At 52.5% G+C, this 19,514-nt stretch overlaps 1 protein-coding gene across 4 annotated transcripts in view; it reads left to right on the top strand.

Annotated features, from left to right (window-relative positions):
- Positions 1 to 19,514, top strand: part of PPP2R2B (protein phosphatase 2 regulatory subunit Bbeta) — a 104,606-nt gene that overhangs the window by 74,593 nt on the left and 10,499 nt on the right. For all 4 annotated transcript variants that reach the window (XM_037398310.1, XM_037398311.1, XM_037398312.1 and 1 more), the window contains 4 exons: positions 4,079 to 4,176; positions 5,659 to 5,824; positions 7,935 to 8,047; positions 18,996 to 19,173. In XM_037398310.1, the coding sequence (XP_037254207.1) occupies positions 4,079 to 4,176; positions 5,659 to 5,824; positions 7,935 to 8,047; positions 18,996 to 19,173 (555 nt within the window). The remainder of the gene's footprint in view (positions 1 to 4,078; positions 4,177 to 5,658; positions 5,825 to 7,934; positions 8,048 to 18,995; positions 19,174 to 19,514) is intronic.

The raw sequence follows: 19,514 nt of genomic DNA, 5'->3' as shown, positions 1-19,514 counted from the left end.
GACGGTTGTTACTAGCCAGAGACGTCGCAGGGAAGAGCCAGCGCTCAGACGAGGGTGGCTGGGGGTGATGCTCTTGTCAGCCATGGTGGGGTTTGGGTTGGGCTGAGTACCACTGAGTTGTATTGAAGTTGGTATTGAAGTTGGGCCGAAGTGGGCTCACGAGAGGGTTTTTTTAATTCTTAGGGTTTTTTTTAAGGTATGAAAGTGCGTTAGTCAGGCTCTGTTATTATTCTGGTCTGAAACCCCGATGGTAGGCATGAGCAAATGGTGGGTCCAGGACATTCAGTGAACCCGCATCCCCCTTCCCCACAGGCACAGGGCCTGAGGTGGCGCAAGGGTCCTTGTGGTGCCCGGCCCTGGTGTTCCAGATGATAGCTCTGCTGACAAGGTGGTGCATTAGGTAGCCAGCACTGTCTGAAAAATGTCTCACTGCAGCACGGAAAGATATTTTTAATTCATTGAAAAGTGAATGACCTAAAACCAGCAGCTGGTGATGGAGAAGGTTAAATAGTACAAAACAGATACATTTTCAACTAAGTAATTTTAGAAGGAAAAAATACTGCTTGGTACGGGGTGCACATTAACACTGCCTGGCCATGGCCTCAGTAGTTCTTCAGTTGCTGCTGCAGCTTCTCTTCCAAGTCCATCCCCGGTGCGTTCTCCATGTGACACTCCTGCTGATGCCAGGCTCGGCCGAGGACACCGCAGTGGTGTTCACCAGAGTGGAGGTCATCTGCTACAGGGATGAAAAGCTCTGCTTGAACTGGGGCTTAGCTCAAGCTGCTGAGCCAGATTTGGTTACAAACACAAAGTTTCTTAGTGCTTGAGCATGTTCGGTTTTGGCTGTGGCATCTGTCTGCAGCTGAGGATGCAGTTACCTGCGAGAATGGGAGCTGGGTTTTGGCTTAACTTTTCAGGGATATAATTTTTTTTCTTGTATTTGTTAGACCCAGTGTCCTTTCCTTGAAATTGCAAATTGGTTTCTGATTCTGCAGGATCCTCAAGTGCTGTAGCGAGTGTGGCAGGCTCGCAGCAGCACGGGGTGGGATTTGCCGTGCCTAGGTTCCTTGCCGACCTTTAACTGGTATTTAGGAATACCTGTCCAGCCCTTTGGGAGGCATTTGCTGAATATGGTGATTGTAGGGAAGACAGCTATGTCATGTGGATGATTTGTTCACTGATGTTTTGCTAATTTAATTTCTGAAGTTCTAGCTTCAGCGCAGCCTCTTTGCGAAGGTTTCCCTCATGCAAAGAGCTTCATGGGTCCTTGCCATTCTGGCTCATCGGTCAATCAAATCCAAGGTTAAAGAACCGGGTGGGTATGAGAGAGTTTTGTTTTTCATAGTAGGTGCTGGTTTAACAGCAGCATCAAAAACGTGCCTGTACTGTGGGAGCAGGTTGTTGATCTCGTTTTTCGTTCTGCCAAAACCAAGTGCCCTGGCTGTGTGTTGCGGCTGGGCTCAGGAGCCGCGTGGAGGGAAGCGCCGGAGGGAAGTCTGGGGCACACCAGGGATGGCACCTGGCTGCCTCCGGTCCCTATTGGATGCAGAACGGTGATCTAGAGGTCAGGGGCTGTGCATCACGGTATCTGATGCAAACCTGTCAGCACGCGGGTGGTCCGTTAAAAGAGCGTTTAAAGAGTGTGCAGGAACAGACACAAGAAGTATGCGTAGATGACGTCGCCTAAGGCAAAACAGAAAAACCCCAGACCTGACAACCTCCCACAACATGTTTTCTCAGTTGCTAAATGGGAACATTATTTAACCAATAGTTCAAACCCAGCCAAGAGAGGAGGAACAGGTGATCTGAAGAAGTTCAAGATCCATTCAGAAACTGATCCCAGAAGACAGGAATCCCTAGCAGGCACGGTCTGTGCCCCATGCCGCAGCCAGCTCTGCCACAGTCAGCCTGGCTCTTCACCGGTGAAAGCCAGAGCAGAGCTTGGCCCTTCTGCATCGCTTTTCAGCCATTTTATTAATGTTCATAGCAGATGGTTAAAACCTTTCTGGCAGGCTTTGCTGCCTGCAGAGGCAGTCTGAGGCAGAAGGGTTCCATGTGAGGGAATAAGGTGCTTTGCCTTAGGCTTTCCAGATCAGGGCAGGCCAGTCCGGCCCCCGGCACCCCCACCTTTCCACTTCCTTGGCCAGACTGGGGTGTTACCGTTAGCCTCTTGGGTTTTGCTTCTGCATTGCCAGCTCTGTCTGCGGTGAGATTGCCTCCCTAAATTTGTTAACAGCAGCCAAGGGTTATATATGCGTGAAGATGAGCTTCAGAATGCATGCGTGGGGCACTACAAATGTGCTTCATGCTGGAGTGATGGGACAATGCAGGGAAGATGCATGAACTTTAATAGGAGCAGCCCAGAGTTCATCACTCACCTGCCTGCAGCCACCTGCGCTGTCTGCTGCGGGTGGCTGTCCTGAGCCCCAGGTCTGGAGCCCCTCACGCAGCTGAGACACCATCTCAGGGTGGCGGGGTGTTGTTTTGGGGGAGCCCATGGCTGTGGAAGGGTCTCTGGGATGCCCTGGAACGGCATGGGGCATGTGTTCAGTGGATGCTGGCTTGTCTGGCGTCCTGGAAGACAGACCGCCAGAAGCGTTCCCAGCAGCTGTGGAAGCATGTGCTGTTCTCCGAATTCTGTCTTTTCTAACTGTGGTGGTAATTTTCTAGTGTGTATCTGAGGCAGATACAAATCATAGGAGGGGGAAGGAAGAATTCAGGTTACATGATTCTGATGCTTTCTCTGCTGGCACATGACAACAGAGCTAATGAGCAGGAGGAGTCATCGCAGTGCTCGGAGGGCTCCGAGGGTGCGTGTGGCCCATGTGCTCAGCTGATGCTTACAGCCGCAACCGGCACAGGGGGTCTGCCCTGCCCAGAGCCCTGGAGGCTGCAGCCGTGGGCTGCACAATGCTTGGTACTGGTGGACTGCAGAGAGGAGAGGGGAAAAAGTGCAAATGCTGTCAGCCGTTGTGGCAGGAATGAGCCGGCTGTTATCATAGCTAAGTGCCATTCATTGCAAAATCAATCTTGCACCCAGCACTGGGTCTCCGAGGCTGTGTTCCTTCTTCCCCTTCCCCAGCTTCGTGCCGGCGGAAAGCTGCACTCCAGGCAGTGGGTGAACACCAGTTGGGCAGTAATTGCCATGGAATTAACCTCTGACATTCTTCTAAAAATAGGCCAAATAAATCCAATCATTAGCAGCTCTCCTGCTTGCTTTGCCTCAAGGGTAAACACTGCAGATTAACGCGTTTACAAGTTACAGGTCCATGAGTGTTTCCTTGATTCTCTAGTTACTGCAGCCGAGCAGCAGTCCCTGCTCAGGGCTTTCACCTCCTGGTGACAGCACTTTGGTTTGTGGGGCAGGGGAGCAGTGCAAGCACGGTGGCTTTTGGGGCCACGGAGGGCTGAAAGGTGGCACTTTAATTTACCTTGATAGACAATGGGAGGGCAGAGTTGATGTGGTTGCCCAGGCTGCTCTGCCTGGTGAGTTCAGGTGAAGAATACAGAGGTGTCTTCATCCGTCTGCTCCCTTTCCTCCAAGGCTGAAGGCAAACTGCCTCCCCATGCGTCGGAGGGGAGCGATGAAGCAGAAGAACTGGGCAGGAGTGAAGCCAACCCCTTGTCTGGCTACTGGGGCAAGGTGCTGGTGTGCCAGGTAGCACTGAGCTCTCCCTGGGTCCCAGGAATCGATCACATCACCCAAAGTGGTGGGGCAGCGCCCCAAGGCATGAGAGGAGTGTGCCGTGCGGTACCGTGCCATGCCCCACTGCCAGCAGCAGTCCCCAGGCTGTGTTGGGCACAAGCACAGCATGGGGATGGAAATATCCCTCAATTGGGCTGCTGGGGTGCAGACCTGGGCGGGAGAGCAGGGGGGCTGAGCAGGTCCATAGCAGCAGAATTCCAAAATGCTGTGGCCATTATTATTATAGACAATAGAAAAACAGAGATTTGTGGAGATCCCACAGGAGACGAAGTGCTGACAAGGCACGTAGCTGTACAGGGAACGGTGCTTTCTAGATGCCTGTGAAAGCCAGTCTGCAGTTAACTTAAATTGTCTTTGTCTTCTTCTTTCCAGCTGACATCATCTCTACAGTAGAATTCAACCACACTGGAGAATTATTAGCAACAGGGGACAAGGGGGGCCGTGTTGTAATATTTCAACGTGAGCAGGAGGTAAGTGCCAGTGAATACAAAATGCCCATTTTATCCTTTTAAGAGAAGCTTCCTGCTGTTTCCTAATCTGTCTGTGTCACTCCTAACCTCAGGTCCCTCCTGGCAGACTCCAAACTGAAAAGCAACTATTAGCATAAGCAGGACCAGATTTCAGCTTGTAAAATGCCCTCCAAAACCACGTTGCATTTCCTGCATTCTTTTGCTCTGGTTGCAGCTCCCTGCAGCCGGGTGTAACTGGGATCAGACCGGTGCATTTGAGCGTGCTGCAGGTGTCCATCTGGCCACCCTCCAAAAACCTCTCACACCGCCAAAATATCCAGATGAAACAATTGTGTTTCCCTTCTGAAACACTTTGCCCCAGGAAATTTGAACAAACTCCTTGTTGAAACCCTGAGTCGCGGTCTGCCCAGCCTCCTGCAGCTGTGGTGAGCGTTCAGCCTCCAGCACGGCCGCCTGCACCAGCATGGCCGGGGGGCTGCGCAGGACCCCACCACCCGGGAGATTCCCTGCCCTTCCCAAAGCCATCCCACATAGCTGGTCTGGCACAGCACGCACAGCATCGCATGGTCTGAGCGGGTGGGAGCCATCCTCCCCTGTGGGTGTGTTTGCCGATGGTGGAAGGGATGAGTCAGGCCTGGCTATGAAAAATGTCATGGTCTGATGAAGGTTTTAATTTTTTCTCAATGTTATAGGCTCGAAATTATTTCTGTATACGCTGGAGAGAACCAAACGGTTAAAGGTTACAGGCATAGATGCTTCATCAACCTTTCTAGCACTATTTCATTTCTTATTTTCCTCTCATTTTATTATTCTACTGCTTTTTGTGAACTTTAAGCTTCTTAGCATTGCACCAGGTGTATTCTGTTCAGCTCCTGCTTTGGAGCAGTGCTGTGCTCCAGGGGACAAGCAGGGCTTTACTGACCCAAACGCTTTGTTTGTATGTGGGAAGTTCCATCTCCACGATAGTTTTCATTTAATTACTTCAGCCCCGCTCAGAGCCTGGTACCGGGTGGTTCACTGTGTGGGATTTGCAGGTCCAGGGTCCCTGACAGGTCTGAGCGCTGAGCCATGGCACGCAGCATCAGTTCTTGCAGAGACACTGCCCTTTTCTTGGCTGCGTTGTCCTTGCTTTGTATTTGTGCCCCTGCGGGGCAAATGCTGCTTATTCTGTGCAGGTGGTGGGGCGCTGCCTGCAGCTCCTCTGGGGCTGGTGTGGGTGCCTGGCAGGAGCCAATCCTTGGTCCCAGCCGTTCACCAGGGGTGGTTGGCACGGTGTGGTGGGCTCTGTTCCCACGCCATTCCTGCTGAGCACACCAGCACTGCAATGCCCGGGGATGCCGAGCCTTGGCTTTCAGACCTGCGCTGCGTCACCGCGACCAGGCGCTCGCCGGCACTTAACAAACCTTAGAGAACCAAAGAGTCAACAGAAAATGTTCCCCTGCTCTCTGTGCCTTAAACTCCTCTCTGCTCCCCTTCCTGCAGAGCAAAAACCAGCCCCATCGCCGGGGAGAGTACAATGTCTACAGCACCTTCCAGAGCCACGAGCCGGAGTTCGATTACCTGAAGAGTTTGGAGATAGAGGAGAAGATCAATAAGATACGATGGCTCCCGCAGCAGAATGCAGCCTATTTCCTGCTCTCCACCAATGGTACGTAGCTGCGGCCACAGCAGCCGCTGTCCCACCACCACGGGTCCCTGGCCCCCTGCAGCCAGGCGGGGCCCACTCTGTAGCGCTTCTTTGGGAAAAACGTATGCTAACAAAAATATGGAGACTCCTTTTGGTGTGACATGGATGTCACGGGGGAGCAGGAACAGGTCCAAATCTGTCTGGCAGAGTGCGATGCCGGTGCACCAGGTTTTGTCCTTATTTCAGGGCAGCCGTTCTGAGTCTTCTCCCCCTGCTGACAATTTCGGGTTTTTTGGTTTTTTTTTTTTTTTAAAAGAAAAACCGCAGCTGGTTTGTTTCAATTTGCAGCTGTGTTCAGCTCAGCAGTTCCATGTTATGTTCAGATAAATATCAGGAGGATCCAGGAATATTACTTGGGATGAATGGGACCTTAAGATGGATGTGACTTAATTACTTCAGGGGAAAAGGAGGGGTCTAATTATCTTCCATAACCAACTTACTTTGTGTTATAGAATTGCCTCTATTGATCATTGTAATAAAATTCAAAGACTTACTAAACTCATTTGGGGGGAGAATCATTGAAATGCAATGAAGATTAATTATAGAGCATAATGTTTTGTTAATTGAGTTTTTAAATAGTATTTTGATTAACAGGGATATTATCTTTCCATTTGGGATGGTGTTTCATATGCTAGCAGGTTATCAAAATTATTCTTTTAGAAATACTCCTGTGTTATGCTGTTTCTTTTTGTTCTTACAGTTAAACTAACATTATATATATAACCCCCCTAAAGTGAACCGGCTTAATAAAAAAATTAATGGTGCTCTATTGGAATTGCTGTGTAAAGGAGAAAATGAAGATGGATGATATGGTTGTGTATGAAACCTGGTGGAAGTGATGATAAACTACTGATAGTCTCTGCCAGGAGGGAGGAAAGAAAACACCATTACTCAGAATAAACCCACATGTTCTGGGGCTCCTTCCCCAGTGGCTCTGTGGCTCAGGAGCTGTGGCGGGGCAGCGTGGAGCTGCCTGCAGCCCCTTCTAAGACTTTACCTCCTCTGAGCAGCTTCCAGGCACGGTTGCCTCCAGTCGTGCTTTGCCGCCGCACAGTGCTGTTGCTTGCTGGAACCTCAGGTTGCCTGTGGCTCTGCTCAGCTTGCTGTGCGCTGGAGTTCTGCGCGGACTCCGCTGGAAGCAGAATTAGTTACCATGTGGCACCCTGTGTCTGATGGGCTTTAAAGCTGTGCACAGCCTCCAGTGCCTGCTGCCGGCATGGGTGCTGCTGTGGCTGCCACCCCAGCACCCCGACACTGGTGGGGTGACACCCAGCCAGAGCCACCCTCGGGGGTCCCATCCCTCCTCTCACCTTCCAAAGGGGCAGCGTGGGGCTGGAGCATGGAAGGCAGTCAGCAGGGATGGCTGGCGGTGTTCCAAGAGGATGGGAAATAGAGCTAGCGGGGACAGAATTAGGAGAGCTGGTGCATCCTTGGTGTTTAACACATTACTCGAAGCTAAAGGAATCTGGAAATTACTCTTGAAAAGTAACAGGTGGCCCCTGGATAACTGCTGTATGAGATACGGAAATGCGGGAGGAAAGGTGTTGTGTGGAGCCTGCTGTTGGCTGGCTGTTCAGCGGGTGTGCAGGTGTGGGGAAGGGGATGTCTGTGTGCACAGGCGTGCAACGTGCGTGTTGGAGGAGCAGCCGTGTGTGGTGTTGGGACAGTGGGTTCAGCCCCCCAGCACTGCCTGAGCTGCCCCATCCTGGTGCCAGCACCTCGAGGGTGACTCAGCCCCACCACTCAATATATTGAACGCCAACATTCAGAGCATGACCTCTGAGGCACTGAGCCCTGGGAAATTACTTTGCCTATTATTTCTCCATTAATCCAATAGTTCTGTTCTGTTGTTCAACCGTCTCCTTATTTCTGGAGTAAACATGCCAGGAGCTGTCCAGCAGGACCAGGTGAACCAGGGCTCTGGGGATGCTGTAGTGAGAGGTACCTCTGCAGCCACGCCGGGCACACAGTGGGGTGGTCACCGGTCTGAACCAACTGTGCCCTTGGCATGTCCAGCGGTGGCTGCTCGGGGGGCAGCCGGCTGTAACACTCTCCTCTCTCCTGCCCCCAGATAAGACTGTGAAGCTATGGAAGGTCAGTGAGCGGGACAAGAGGCCAGAGGGATACAATCTCAAGGATGAGGACGGTCGTCTCCGAGACCCCTCCATGATCACCATGCTACGGGTGAGTGTGGGGAGACCAAGGCTGTCGAGGAGCCTTTCTCTTCAGGGTCTTGGGTGAAAATTGCTGCTGGTGTCACCTGTGTGCCGCAGTACTGGTAACACTGTCCTGACGCGGTAGGTCTATGTCCGAGGGCTCCTTGTGTCGGAGGCCGGTGCTTTGTCGGGTGTGTGGGTGCAGGAGCAGAGGAGGGAGCTGTCGCTGGAGCAGTGCCTGGGCTGTGCCGGCTCTGGGCACGTGTGCTGTGAAGCACCGTGTTTTGTCTCATGTTGGGTACCTCGGTGCCACAGGGCTGCTGCTGCAGGGCCCTGCATGCCGTGCCCATCCCGGCGAGGAGGCAGTTAATGCGCTCTCCCTTCTCGGTGCATTCGCCACCGCCCAACTTCTGCTTTGGGAACAGAAGTACTTTCTCTAAATGAGTTTTCCTCCCAGCCTAAGGAGATTAAACCCAGCCTCCCAAATTGAATGTAAACACCTAAGGCTATGTTTTCCATTTACTTCGAGGGGGCTGGATGCACAGACCACATTAAAGCAGCCGCCCCTGTGCCCCGGGAGCATCGAGCATCGCTGGGAAGCCTGGCAAGGCAGGGTGTGCGGGCACAGCAGCGCCTGGCTGCTGGGCATGGCTCTGCCACCTGGGAGCTGCCTGAACCTGGCCAGCAGTGCCAGCAGGTTGGTTCTTCCCCCAGCACTGCCCTGGGATAGCTGTTTATGATCTTTAATTTGCATATAAAGAGTCAGCTCTGGCCCAAGGCAGTGCACGCCCCCTTAATTCAGTCAGAGCCCACCCTGGGCCCCGGGAGCTCTGGCAGTGGGGGCAGGCAGTGCTGGAGACCCCCGGTGTGTGGGCTACAGCAGTGAGCGGGGTGCCCCTCTGCCAACGGGGAGAAGCCGTGCTCCCCCCCACATGACGTTAGAGCAGAAACAGACATTAACTCGTTTAACCCATAACCCATAGACCTAGAAATGCCAAGTATGCAGGAATTTTGTCATGATGTTAATCAGACCAGACCAGCTTGTAATTTATTAACATCCTGTCAGAATTTACATTTTGAGTACTTGGGGGGGTTATATTTATATATATATATATATATAATTGTTGCTATGATTACCCTTGGCTCACTTTTGTGGCTTCCAGTTCCATTGCAGACAAAGCCATTGAGGACCCCAGACAGGTAGTTAATTCTCATCCCCGTGCTGTGCTGCTCCTGGTGGCTGGCAGGCATTTTTCTTTACAGAGCAAGAAAACAGTTTATTGCATGTGTATCAGCTGTTATGTTTCAGGCAGCATTGCCGGCCTATTGCGCTGTTACTAGACTGCCCGTTGGAGGAGTTTGCTCTGCATCTGGGTGTGGGAGCCGGGGTTACCGACCCTCTGCAGGGCTGGGAGGCAGGTTTTAAAAAGGCAGCAGTGTTAAGGGGTGTTATTCCAGTTAGTGCTTTCTTCTCTGGCTAAATGCGCTGGAAAAGCCCTGGGCTTACTGAGGAAACACCGGTCACCATTTTGCCTAAATTGCCGTCTTGGTGCCTGTGCCGAGCTCTGCGGCAGGTGGCTGTCGGCGGCAGTGCCGTGGCCAGGGGTGTCCTGAGCACCCCAGCACGCTGCTGGAGACCATGCAAAACAGCAAATGCAAGGTCAGCGTTCTCAAGGGAGCAATGTTTGAATATTGATTTTTTTTTATTTCCAGTGTATTCTTTAGGAACATTGAATTTCTGGAGTAATTATAGCAACTCAAGAGTCCAGGATAAATGTTGAGGCATATTTCTTTTCCAACAGAAACTGTTTTAAAGTCGCTAAAATGCTTTGTTGTGGGAACACTGAGTTCTGACATTTTGAAATGGAGATTTTTAACTTTTTGACAATGATTTTTTATCTTTTGGATTGACCCGGCTGTCAGCTCTGTAGGTGCCTTGTCGTCCATCCCACCGGCCGTGGCCGCTGGCTGGTCAGACGTGCACCAGCAGGCATGGGGAGCATGCAGGGACATGAGCTGCAGTCCCGTCTGCCCAGAGCTGCTGGTGGGTCCCCCCTTGCCTGGGCGAGGGGAGCCCATGAGGAGCATGGCAGGTGGCCCTGGCTGTGTGGCACTGTGTCCTCTCCTGCATGGGATGCCCACAGCACTGCTCACGTTGGCTTTGCAGTGCTGTGTGTGCCCAGGGGCTTAACACTATCATTTAGCTGCTCCTCCTTCTCTTCCCTGTGTTACAGAGGCTGGGGTGGGGAAGAGCGGACAGCCTGTGTGTGTTTGCCAGGGGCAGGTACATAGCAGTGCCGAGCTGGTGGCTCAGGCTCCCACCCCAGACCTGCCTCTGCGCCCCACCGCCTGCCCCTGCCGTGCCGGCAGGATGTGGTTGTGGATCGATTGGAGCCCGCGATGAGGGTGATGATGCCTCAGCGGGGTGCATGGGCGATGTGGTTATGAAAATAAATAAATAATTGTCATGCTTTGCTACTGATTGCTGGCATGAGTTGATTGCATTTGACCACTTCCTGGTGCCTGAATGGGTGACCACAGGGTTGGAAGTGGAGCCAAAAATCAACCTGGGTGTTTTTGCAAGTGCTCGGCCTGAAGTCACACCATCCAGCCCATCTGTCACTGCTGGTGCCCAGTGGGGCATAGCCAAGGAGGGGCAGGGATGCAGAGATGCTGCCAGCGTGGCCGGTACTGGGTGCAGCCCTGGGCAGTGCGTGTTCAGGGTGGGGGCAGCCCGCCCACCCCACCAGGCACCCACCTGCCCTGTCCCTGCTCACCCCAGGGAAGGAGGGCATTGTGATATTTATCTTTTTTCCCTGTAGAAAGTCACACTGAAATACCAGAGAAGTGGATGCTGTTTGTTGTCTACCCCCAAAGTTTCTGCCTTCGTTTTGCTTTCAGTCTGTTTACTCCTGGTAGCAGCGTGGTGCCGTACGACTGGGGGAGTTTGCTACTTGGGTGTCTCCCTTGTGCTGTGGGGTCAGGCACTGCGACCCCCTGCTCCCTGGCAAGCAGCCCCACGGGAGTGTACAGCTCCTGCTTCACAGGAATGAGGAGAGGTAAAGCACGATGTAAGTGCTTGGTATTATGGTTATTAGCGTCTGCCAGCACAGCGCCTGCTGTCCCTGAGGATGGAAGACTGTGGAGTCTTCCGCCAGCCCTGGTTTGATCTAATGTTTTGATGATTTTACTTAGACAGATATTTACATAGCTGTAACCATTTTGCTGCAGCTTGGCATATCTTTGACATTTAATTGTCCTGTGATGCTCGCGCTTTGGAGTAAAGCCACATCCATCCACAGTTTAATTTTCAACCACAGGCGAGTGAAAAAGGGCTTTAAAACCACCTTGCTGCAATCGTCTCTCACCCATTTCTCTTAAGGCTTTCAATGTACTTGATGAGCATTGTTCTCTGAGGGATTTCTAACCTGCATAGTGCAAAAGGAATATTTAACTCCGCTCAGGCTGTAAAGTAAGGCTTGTGCTGTCATTAAAAAAGCTCTGCTTGTTTGGCTAGCCCCCAGTCTAATGGCTACAGCCCTGTGGCCTCATTTAGCTGCCTCGGCAAGCTCTCCCATGCCACTCGGTGTACAGCCACACCTGCACTGTGGGATGTGTGCAGGAAATAATTAACACAAATAATATCCAGGGCTTAAATTTTTTTAAATAGAGAACATGTTTGCTTTGATCCCTCACAGTGCAAATCAGACTGTGGTGAAACAGTGGTGTGCATCTCCCACTGGTACCGTCCCCACTGCAGGAGGTGGTGGCTGTGGGCACTTGGGTGCTATGTGTGGGAAGATGCTCTCTGTGCCTCTGGTGAGCAAAACCGGGGCAACCAGCCAGGAGAGACCATTCCCAGGCCTCCCTTTACTGTAGAGAGGGGCTGATCTTTGCGTTTGTTTAAAGAAGAGCAGCAGCAGCCAGCTGTGCTGCCCGTGCTGCCTTGGCACATACTGCCCAAGCTCCGAGCACCACAGGGACAGCTGTCTGCCTCCCCGATGTGCCGGGGGGCTGTGACTGAAGGGTGTTCTTGTGTCGGGCCACTATGTGTTCTGAAACCAGGCTGGGATTTCTTAGTCCACCAAGTCCCCTGCTCCTGAGCCACACTGGCAGTGGGGAGAGCAGCCAGGGCTCCCCAGGGCTGGCAGGGGCTCCGGCTGGGGGCTCCCAGGAGGGGCTGCTGCTGCCTCACCTCCTCTGTCCCAGGGGAGCTCACATACTAGTTGGTAACAGCTTTCCCTGCCCCAGAGGTCACAGATCTCTGCCCCAAGCATTTTAAAATGCTGGTAAGTAAGGAAGCACCCTGCAAACAGGCTGGTGCTCAGGAGCCCAGGGGCCAGTTGCTCTGGTAGCAGGGTCAAGTCTCACCCAGGTTATTAAGGACTCGGGATTGCTGTGCTGCAGAGTGGTGTCCTGTGGTCTCCTCTGGACACCTCCCTGGGGGAGGAGTGATCCTCCGAGCCCAAGCACGATGTGGGTGCAATGCACAGGTGCGTGGATGTGTCTGGTTCTTGGTGTTTGTAGCTGTTGCAAAGCGTGCTCTTGGTTAAGAGCTGCCACTTCACTCTCAATTCCAGCAAAATCCATCATAAATTCTGTTTTATATCTCCCACTTTTCCAAAGCACTCAGATTTCTGGGCCCCTGGGCACAGTTCCCTGGGGAGGTTGTGCTGTATTCCCTCTGCATCCCAGGCACCCCACGGGCAGCCCTGGAGTGGGGCTGTGCAATGGGAGAGGGGAAGGGGTGGGCAATGCTTTGGAGAAGCTGTGCTGCTGGTTTTCCACCTCAGCAAAGAGATCTGTCTGTCTTTTCCTTTTATACATTCTCCAAAGCATTATCATTTAAATGACAAGGTAATGTGAAACATTTGGCTTTTTTTGGCTATAAAATGCACATGGCAGAACTAATCAATTTCAAATGATCGTCATCAAACCTTTGCCACAGAAATTTTTTTAAAAAAAGGATTTTCCCCTTTTCATTAGTGGCTTACATTGCTCTAAAGCTGCTCAACGGGTACCCTTTGCATGCTCGACTGCCCTTTGGTAGCCTGGCCCCTCTGAGCTGGGCAGCACTGGGCTCACTGCCACATGATGCCATCCCTGGGAAGCCACCGTGCTGGTCCAGGACATGCTGGGGACCTGTGGTGTATCCTGGCTTGGAGGTGCTTGATTTTTGTCACTCTTGAAGCAATGTCCTGAATGAAGACGAGCTTGGCTCAGTCTCACAGTGAGGCACAGCCAGTGTGCAGGGCTCTGAAGCCACCATGCAAGTAACGGCTGTGTCACAGCAGCACCCAACCCACCAGTGTGCGCTGCCTGCACCTCTGCCTGCTTCATTCCGCAGATGCTTGAAAAGAAACGAAGGAGCCCATTTTGCTGCTGCTTTTGTCATTTTTTTGTTTTTCTGAGGTCATGAGTTGAATTCTTTCTTTTCTGGTGAAAACTCATTCATCCTTTTAATATTTGTAAACTCACCTTGAAACGCCAACGACCAGAATTGACCTTTCAGATATTTTTTTTCACCTCTTTTTTTTTCCACAGCAGTTACACTGCTGGTATCTGTGTCTAGACAAACTGTAAAAACAACGTGCCAGGCAGAATTATCAAACGGGCTTGGATTGCTTTGAATGCGTGTTTGGTAACATTGCTGTGGTTCTGCACGCTCCTCTTGGTAAAAGTAGGAAAACTGCCTGATGGGATTTTACTGACACTGGCTCTTCTTCAGCAGGAGAAATAAGTTTAAAAGTATCTTTTCAAACAATCACATCCTTAACAGGGCTGCAGTTCTAATGAGATTGGTGTGAGAGTTTACGATTTTTGACCTTAGATTAAGAAAAACATTCTGTTAGTTCTTTGAGGTTTCCCCAAACTTATTTCAGAATTTAGGTGAAAGTAATCCTGGAGTGTAACAGGTGAACTAGGATGAATTCTCAGTTACAAGCAACAATAAATATCCTATCATGGTATAAAAATACACAAAGAATGGGAAAACTGGGATGGTTTGGGCTGTGTGTGGAACGCCACTTGCAGTCAATGCTCAGTTTCCTTGCAGTAGAAACCCTTGGTGAACTGGCCCTGGTTTTGGGAGGGGTATTTGTGTCGGTGGTCTGAACGGTTGGCCCACATGGACTGACTTCAGGCTTTGAACTCTGCACCTCGGTGCCGATCGAGCACAGCCCAGCAGATGCTCCTGAGTCTCAGTCCCCACTGGGAAACTGGGAAGCTGGACACTGCTCTGGAGGGCAGGTCTGCTGGGCAGCGCATGCTCCTGCTCTGGCACTGCAGTTCTGGCTGCACCATCTTCCCTGCAGACCTGGTGTCCGTGGTCTTTTCCCTCCTCCCGATCCCCAGCTGGGACCCAGACCCTTTTGGACCTGCACACATGAAGGTGGATGCTCAGTTGGCAGCAGGTCTGTGCCTGTGTTTCACTGTATGCAGAAAGGCCCAGGAGCTGCCAACCGAGGAGGCAGTGCTGGCACAGTGCTGAGCAGGGAGGGACGTCTCCACGGAGAAGAGATGAAACCAGAAGCTTTATCAGCTACATGGCCTGGTAATGAGACAGTGGGTTTATCCTTCCACACTTCACAGGGAAGGTCCAGTAAGTCAAAATCCTGAAGAGCATGAAATTGCCAGTCTACCACGAAAATGGTGTTTGATGCGCATTTTGTCTGCAAAATACTGATCTGCAGGCAGCGCTGGCTGGCAGTTACAGAATATGCCTTTTGTAGGTAAGAAAGAAACATCAGGGAGCACATCCAGAGGAGCTCAGCAGCTGAAGCAGGTGAGGAACCTTGCTGGATTTATCCCCAAGCTGCTAGCTCTGCGCTCGGATTTGCCAGGAACTGGATTACATTTTCCTACTTGCAAACGCAAGGCTGGGGTTAATCTGAGCTTCGGCTGTGACTAATCCCACTTGGCCAAATCCTACCTGCTCCCCAGGTGGCGGAGGCAGCTGCACCCCAGGCAGCGCTTGTGTGGAGCACAGGGGGTGGGCTGGCGGTGGGGGGCTACCCCAGAAAGGGCAGTTTGTCCTGCTGTACATGCCGAAGGAGAGAGGGAAGATCTGCCCTGTGGGCTGGTGCACAGAGCTGCAGTTAGGCGCGGGTGCTGCCATACGCGCTGAGCGCGTGGCAGTGCAGGCATTACAGCTGCCGCGCTGGGCTGCTGCTGGTCCTGCTGCATGCAGCAGGTCATCGCAGAGCTTCCACTGCAGGTGGTGCTGAGGCATGGTGACCCCTCATGAGGTGAGAACCAGATAGATATCTTAGTGGATTATGTATTAATTTTTTTTTTTTTTTTAATGGCTACTACTTAGGGTCAGGTCTGGATCTCAGCCTAAGTCCGGTAGAACTCTATTGTGCCAAGAGGATTTCCATGGAGGTAACTGAGAGCAAAACCTCTTTCTCTGTTACACAGAAATGGGTGCATGGTCCCAGTGCTGACATGTCTGTGGTTGCCCTCACTCCCACCATCCATGGCCAGGACCGCTGTGCAGGAGCACTCCATGGGACCCGCACCAGGGTGATGCCAGGCTGCTGCAGCAGCTTCCTGGGGCAGAGGTGGTCTTGCTGCTTTGCTTGTCCATGCTGGGCTTGCCCTTCATGAGCCAGCCCTCTCATATTCACACCCTTGAGGAATTTTTGTCCTTCTGCGTGCCCCATGAGGAGGATTCCCAGCAGCGCTTTCACCTTGCCTGTAGGTGATTGAGTCCCATCTTGCTGCAGGGCTGTGCTGGGGGCTTCATGTCACTGGTCTGGCCCCCGGGGCAGCTCAGAGCTGGCATGCGTTGGACTTGGGCTTGTGAGAGGCTGTGTGACCACACCATCCCAGGAGCTGAGGCATTAAGCATTTTCCCCTATATATTGACTCGTGCTTTGAAAACGCGGCACGCCGCAGACCACCTCTGGGCAGGGGAGGAGGTTGTCCTGAGGAACACCAAATCTCTGTATCTCTTTGGGCCACATCCATCACAGCACCGTAAATGCTGAGGAGAAGCTCTGCCAGGTGAAGTTCTTCCCCCTGGGAGCAGGGAGCATTTGATGACAGTGGACATAGACAGTGATGGGGGAAACCTGGTGAGAACATGGGGCACATAGTGAAGTGCAGCGATGACGGACATGGCGTTACCTGCGCTGTGGTCTTTGCTCAGCAGCTGCGGGTGGCAGGAGGATGTGCAGCGCTGGCGGTGGGAAGGGGCCAGGGCACGCCGGCTCCTTCCACCCCCCAACCATGGAGAGCATGAATTTTACAGCTCAAGGGAGGATTAGTGCCTCATTAACTCAGGAGAGGGGAAGCCTTTGCAGGCAAGGAGAGGAATCGAGTGTTGTGTGCACTTTGAGTGAGTAGGACCAGCTCTTTTGCAGGGGGTGCCTGCTAGAGGCAGAGAGAAAAATTAAGACATATTTTGTTTTAAATGAAAAATGACTGGCATTCCCCCCCCCCCTTCCTGAAAACGAAAAGTAATTTAATTTATTAGTGGTTTACTTTATTTGACAGCCTCTCTATGTACTTGATGCGGTTTGTTACACTGAATTACCCTTTAATAATGGGTATATATAATACCAGAGCCTGCCCTGCAGGTTGGCTCCGTAATTGAAGACGGGATGTGCTGAGGAGGGCTCTGTGCTGTTGAGGATTGCCATGGCAATGCTAGTGGGAGCCGGGTGGTTTAGGCAGACACCAGCTTGGACTCTGCATGCTTCAAAAGGAAAAAAAAAAAACCAAACCAAGTTTCAATTTCTGTCACGTTGCCCCATTTGTTGGGCGCTTTCTCTTCGCCGTCACTGACCACCCTGAGCAGCTCCCTGCCCGCCCAGCTGGGCTGGGGACCCCGTGGCTGCAGCACCAGGGCAGCCTGTGGGGTCCTCCCTCGGACCACTCAGTCTTTTCCTTTATTGTATGTTAAGCAGCAATGCAGCACTGCAGCATGGGTGCCTGTGGGCCGCTGGGACGGACCCCACGGCACGGGAGGGACGCTGTTGGGGCAGGCAGCGCACTAGGGAAGGTGCAGCCGAGAGCAGTCCTGTGGTGGCGAGCGGGATGAACAGGGAGAGGGGTTTGGAGGATCTCCTCTGCCGGGGGTTTCCGTGTCAGTGCTGGCACAAGGTTGAGCTGTCGCAGGGATGCGCCTCGGGCTCCCGCATGGTGGCTGCACTTCCAGCTGGCTTCAGGCCAGACTTAAGTGGAGAAGAGATCAAACCCAGACAGGCACCCAGCCTGCACCCAGCAGCTCTCCCCTTGGCTGTCCCGAGTCGGGGGTTGCCTTTCACCCTGGGAATTCTACTGTTGTGGGACGAGATCCCGAAGCCGGTGTGTGCTCCCAGCGCGTCCCTGGCTGCTCCTGCCTCAAAATGTTGGCGCTTTCAGGTTTAAGTACTTATTGTTGATACCCTTAAGCAGAAGCTCACAGCACGTGGTGAGAAGGGGCATGGGCACTTGCTGTTTTCCATATTTCAGTGCAGATTCTTGCCACTGCAGCAGATAAAAAGTCCTGCCTTAACAAAATACTCACGGATGACCAGGTTTGCTCCCCTTGCGGGGTTTTACCTGGTGATGGACCAAGTTCCAGGTGTACAACACTCACCAGAATTTGGCTCTGAAGTAGCATGTGGAGATTTTTCATGGCTGAAGAGTTTATTTTAGCTCTGTGGTTGTGAGTAGCTGCTGTATGAGGCTGGGGTAGGGAACGGTGCTGGAGCTGCAGCTGGCCACGCTGTTCCGGCAGACCCGGCTCGCCCTGGCTGCTTCGCACTGCAGCGCACGCTGCTGGGCTGCTGCCAGGGACGGGGGCTGGCCTGGGGTCGGACCGCAAGCTGTGGTCAGGCCACACAGCGTCATCTCGCCAAGTGAAATCCTCTGCCAAAGCCTTTCCTGTACTTATTCTTGTGCCCGGTGAGGCCGGGTGTAACCGTTGATCCCTTTCCCTTTGGACAACCATCATGTTTCCGACAGTCTGAATGACAGCCCGGTCCATGTAATCCCTGAGCAAAATGCGAGCCTCCATCCCCAGATGGCTGAGCAAGGTCCTTCAGCAGCAAACGATGCATCATTGCCTGTGTCAGGCTGAATTAGCAGGCAGGCTCGTCACATTAAGCTCAGGCTCTGAGCTGGCAGTCCCTGTGCTCTAGTGTCACTCGAGCTGGCTGTCACACTCCTGTCCCCACCTCTGCAGCCATGGGAAATCTCTTTGGGCAGCACACAGATAATATACACAGTAATGAAGTAGCTTGAGGGAGTAGCTTGCTGGCAAACGGGAGCACAGAGTGACACCTTTCTAGAGTATTAAGTTGCCTTGAGAGCATTATGTCTGAAGTTATTACTTACACTGCTCCTTGCATACACTATTCTTATCGCATTTCTCCATCCCCCAATGTTTACATGAGTTATGCTTATTAATCTAAAGGCAAATGTGTGTAGCTCCATTTCTAGTCCCTCCATCTGTCTCTGCCCTGCACATTCCCTTTCCCTGTCTCTTCTCATCTCTTGCCTCTGTCACTCTGATCTGAAGCAAAGGCAAAAAAGAAAAATCTGTGCTGACCTGGCTCTCTCAAGAAATACATTTCTGTTTGAAATGCTCCAGGAATTTCCAATTCTGGCTAACAGTGACAAAACAAGGCAGAAGTGGCTTTCTTGTTTGTTTTTTCAAAAGCAGAAATGGTTGCTGCAGCAGAGATCCAAGCCTGGTTTACTGGGCTCTCACTGCAGTCTAACCATACGGGTGCCTCTTTCAAAAGTAGAAGGTGCTTGAGTTTGCTTGTCCTTCTGTTCATACACTTAGAAAAGCGTTAGGTTTCCTTGGTGGGGGTGTGTGGAGAGGTGGGTGGGATGGAGCACCAGCAGCCAGTGCTCTGCAGGCACCTGCTGTGGCTGTGGAGGATCCCCCCATGCCGGGTGCTGGCAGGGGTCGGGTGGGATGGCCAGACCGTGTCCCTGGGAGCTGACACTCTGCTCATGCTGTGCTTCCCCTCCTGCAGGTACCCGTGCTGCGGCCCATGGACCTGATGGTGGAGGCCACCCCCCGGCGGGTGTTTGCCAATGCCCATACCTACCACATCAACTCCATCTCTGTCAACAGCGACTACGAGACCTACATGTCAGCGGATGACCTGAGGATAAACCTGTGGAACTTTGAAATCACAAATCAAAGTTTTAGTATCCTTTGGTGCACACTGCCCAGCAGATCCTGGGACGGTCCCAGCCTGGCCAAGAGCAGCAGTGAGGGGGTTGCCTCGGCTGGCAAGTGGGTTGCGAAAGCCCAGGGAGCCCAGACATGAGCAAGTGTCGGTGAGAGAATGAGAAAGCTGGACGGGGGAGACGGGTCCCTGCCGAAGGAGAGCGGCGGAGGGGGGACCTGTGGGGTCCGGCTCTGTGGGGAGCAGCAGAGCTGTGCCCATGTCTGCCGTGATGCTGACCAAGCAAGTACTGCAGCATCTCGCCTGGCCCCATGCCTGCACCCCCACCGGTTCCTTGGTACAGGAGCTTCACCCTGCGGC

Source organism: Falco rusticolus, chromosome 8 (assembly GCF_015220075.1).
Source record: "Falco rusticolus isolate bFalRus1 chromosome 8, bFalRus1.pri, whole genome shotgun sequence".
NCBI classification, from domain to species: Eukaryota; Metazoa; Chordata; class Aves; order Falconiformes; family Falconidae; genus Falco; species Falco rusticolus.
This window is presented reverse-complemented; position numbering and strand designations above follow the sequence as displayed.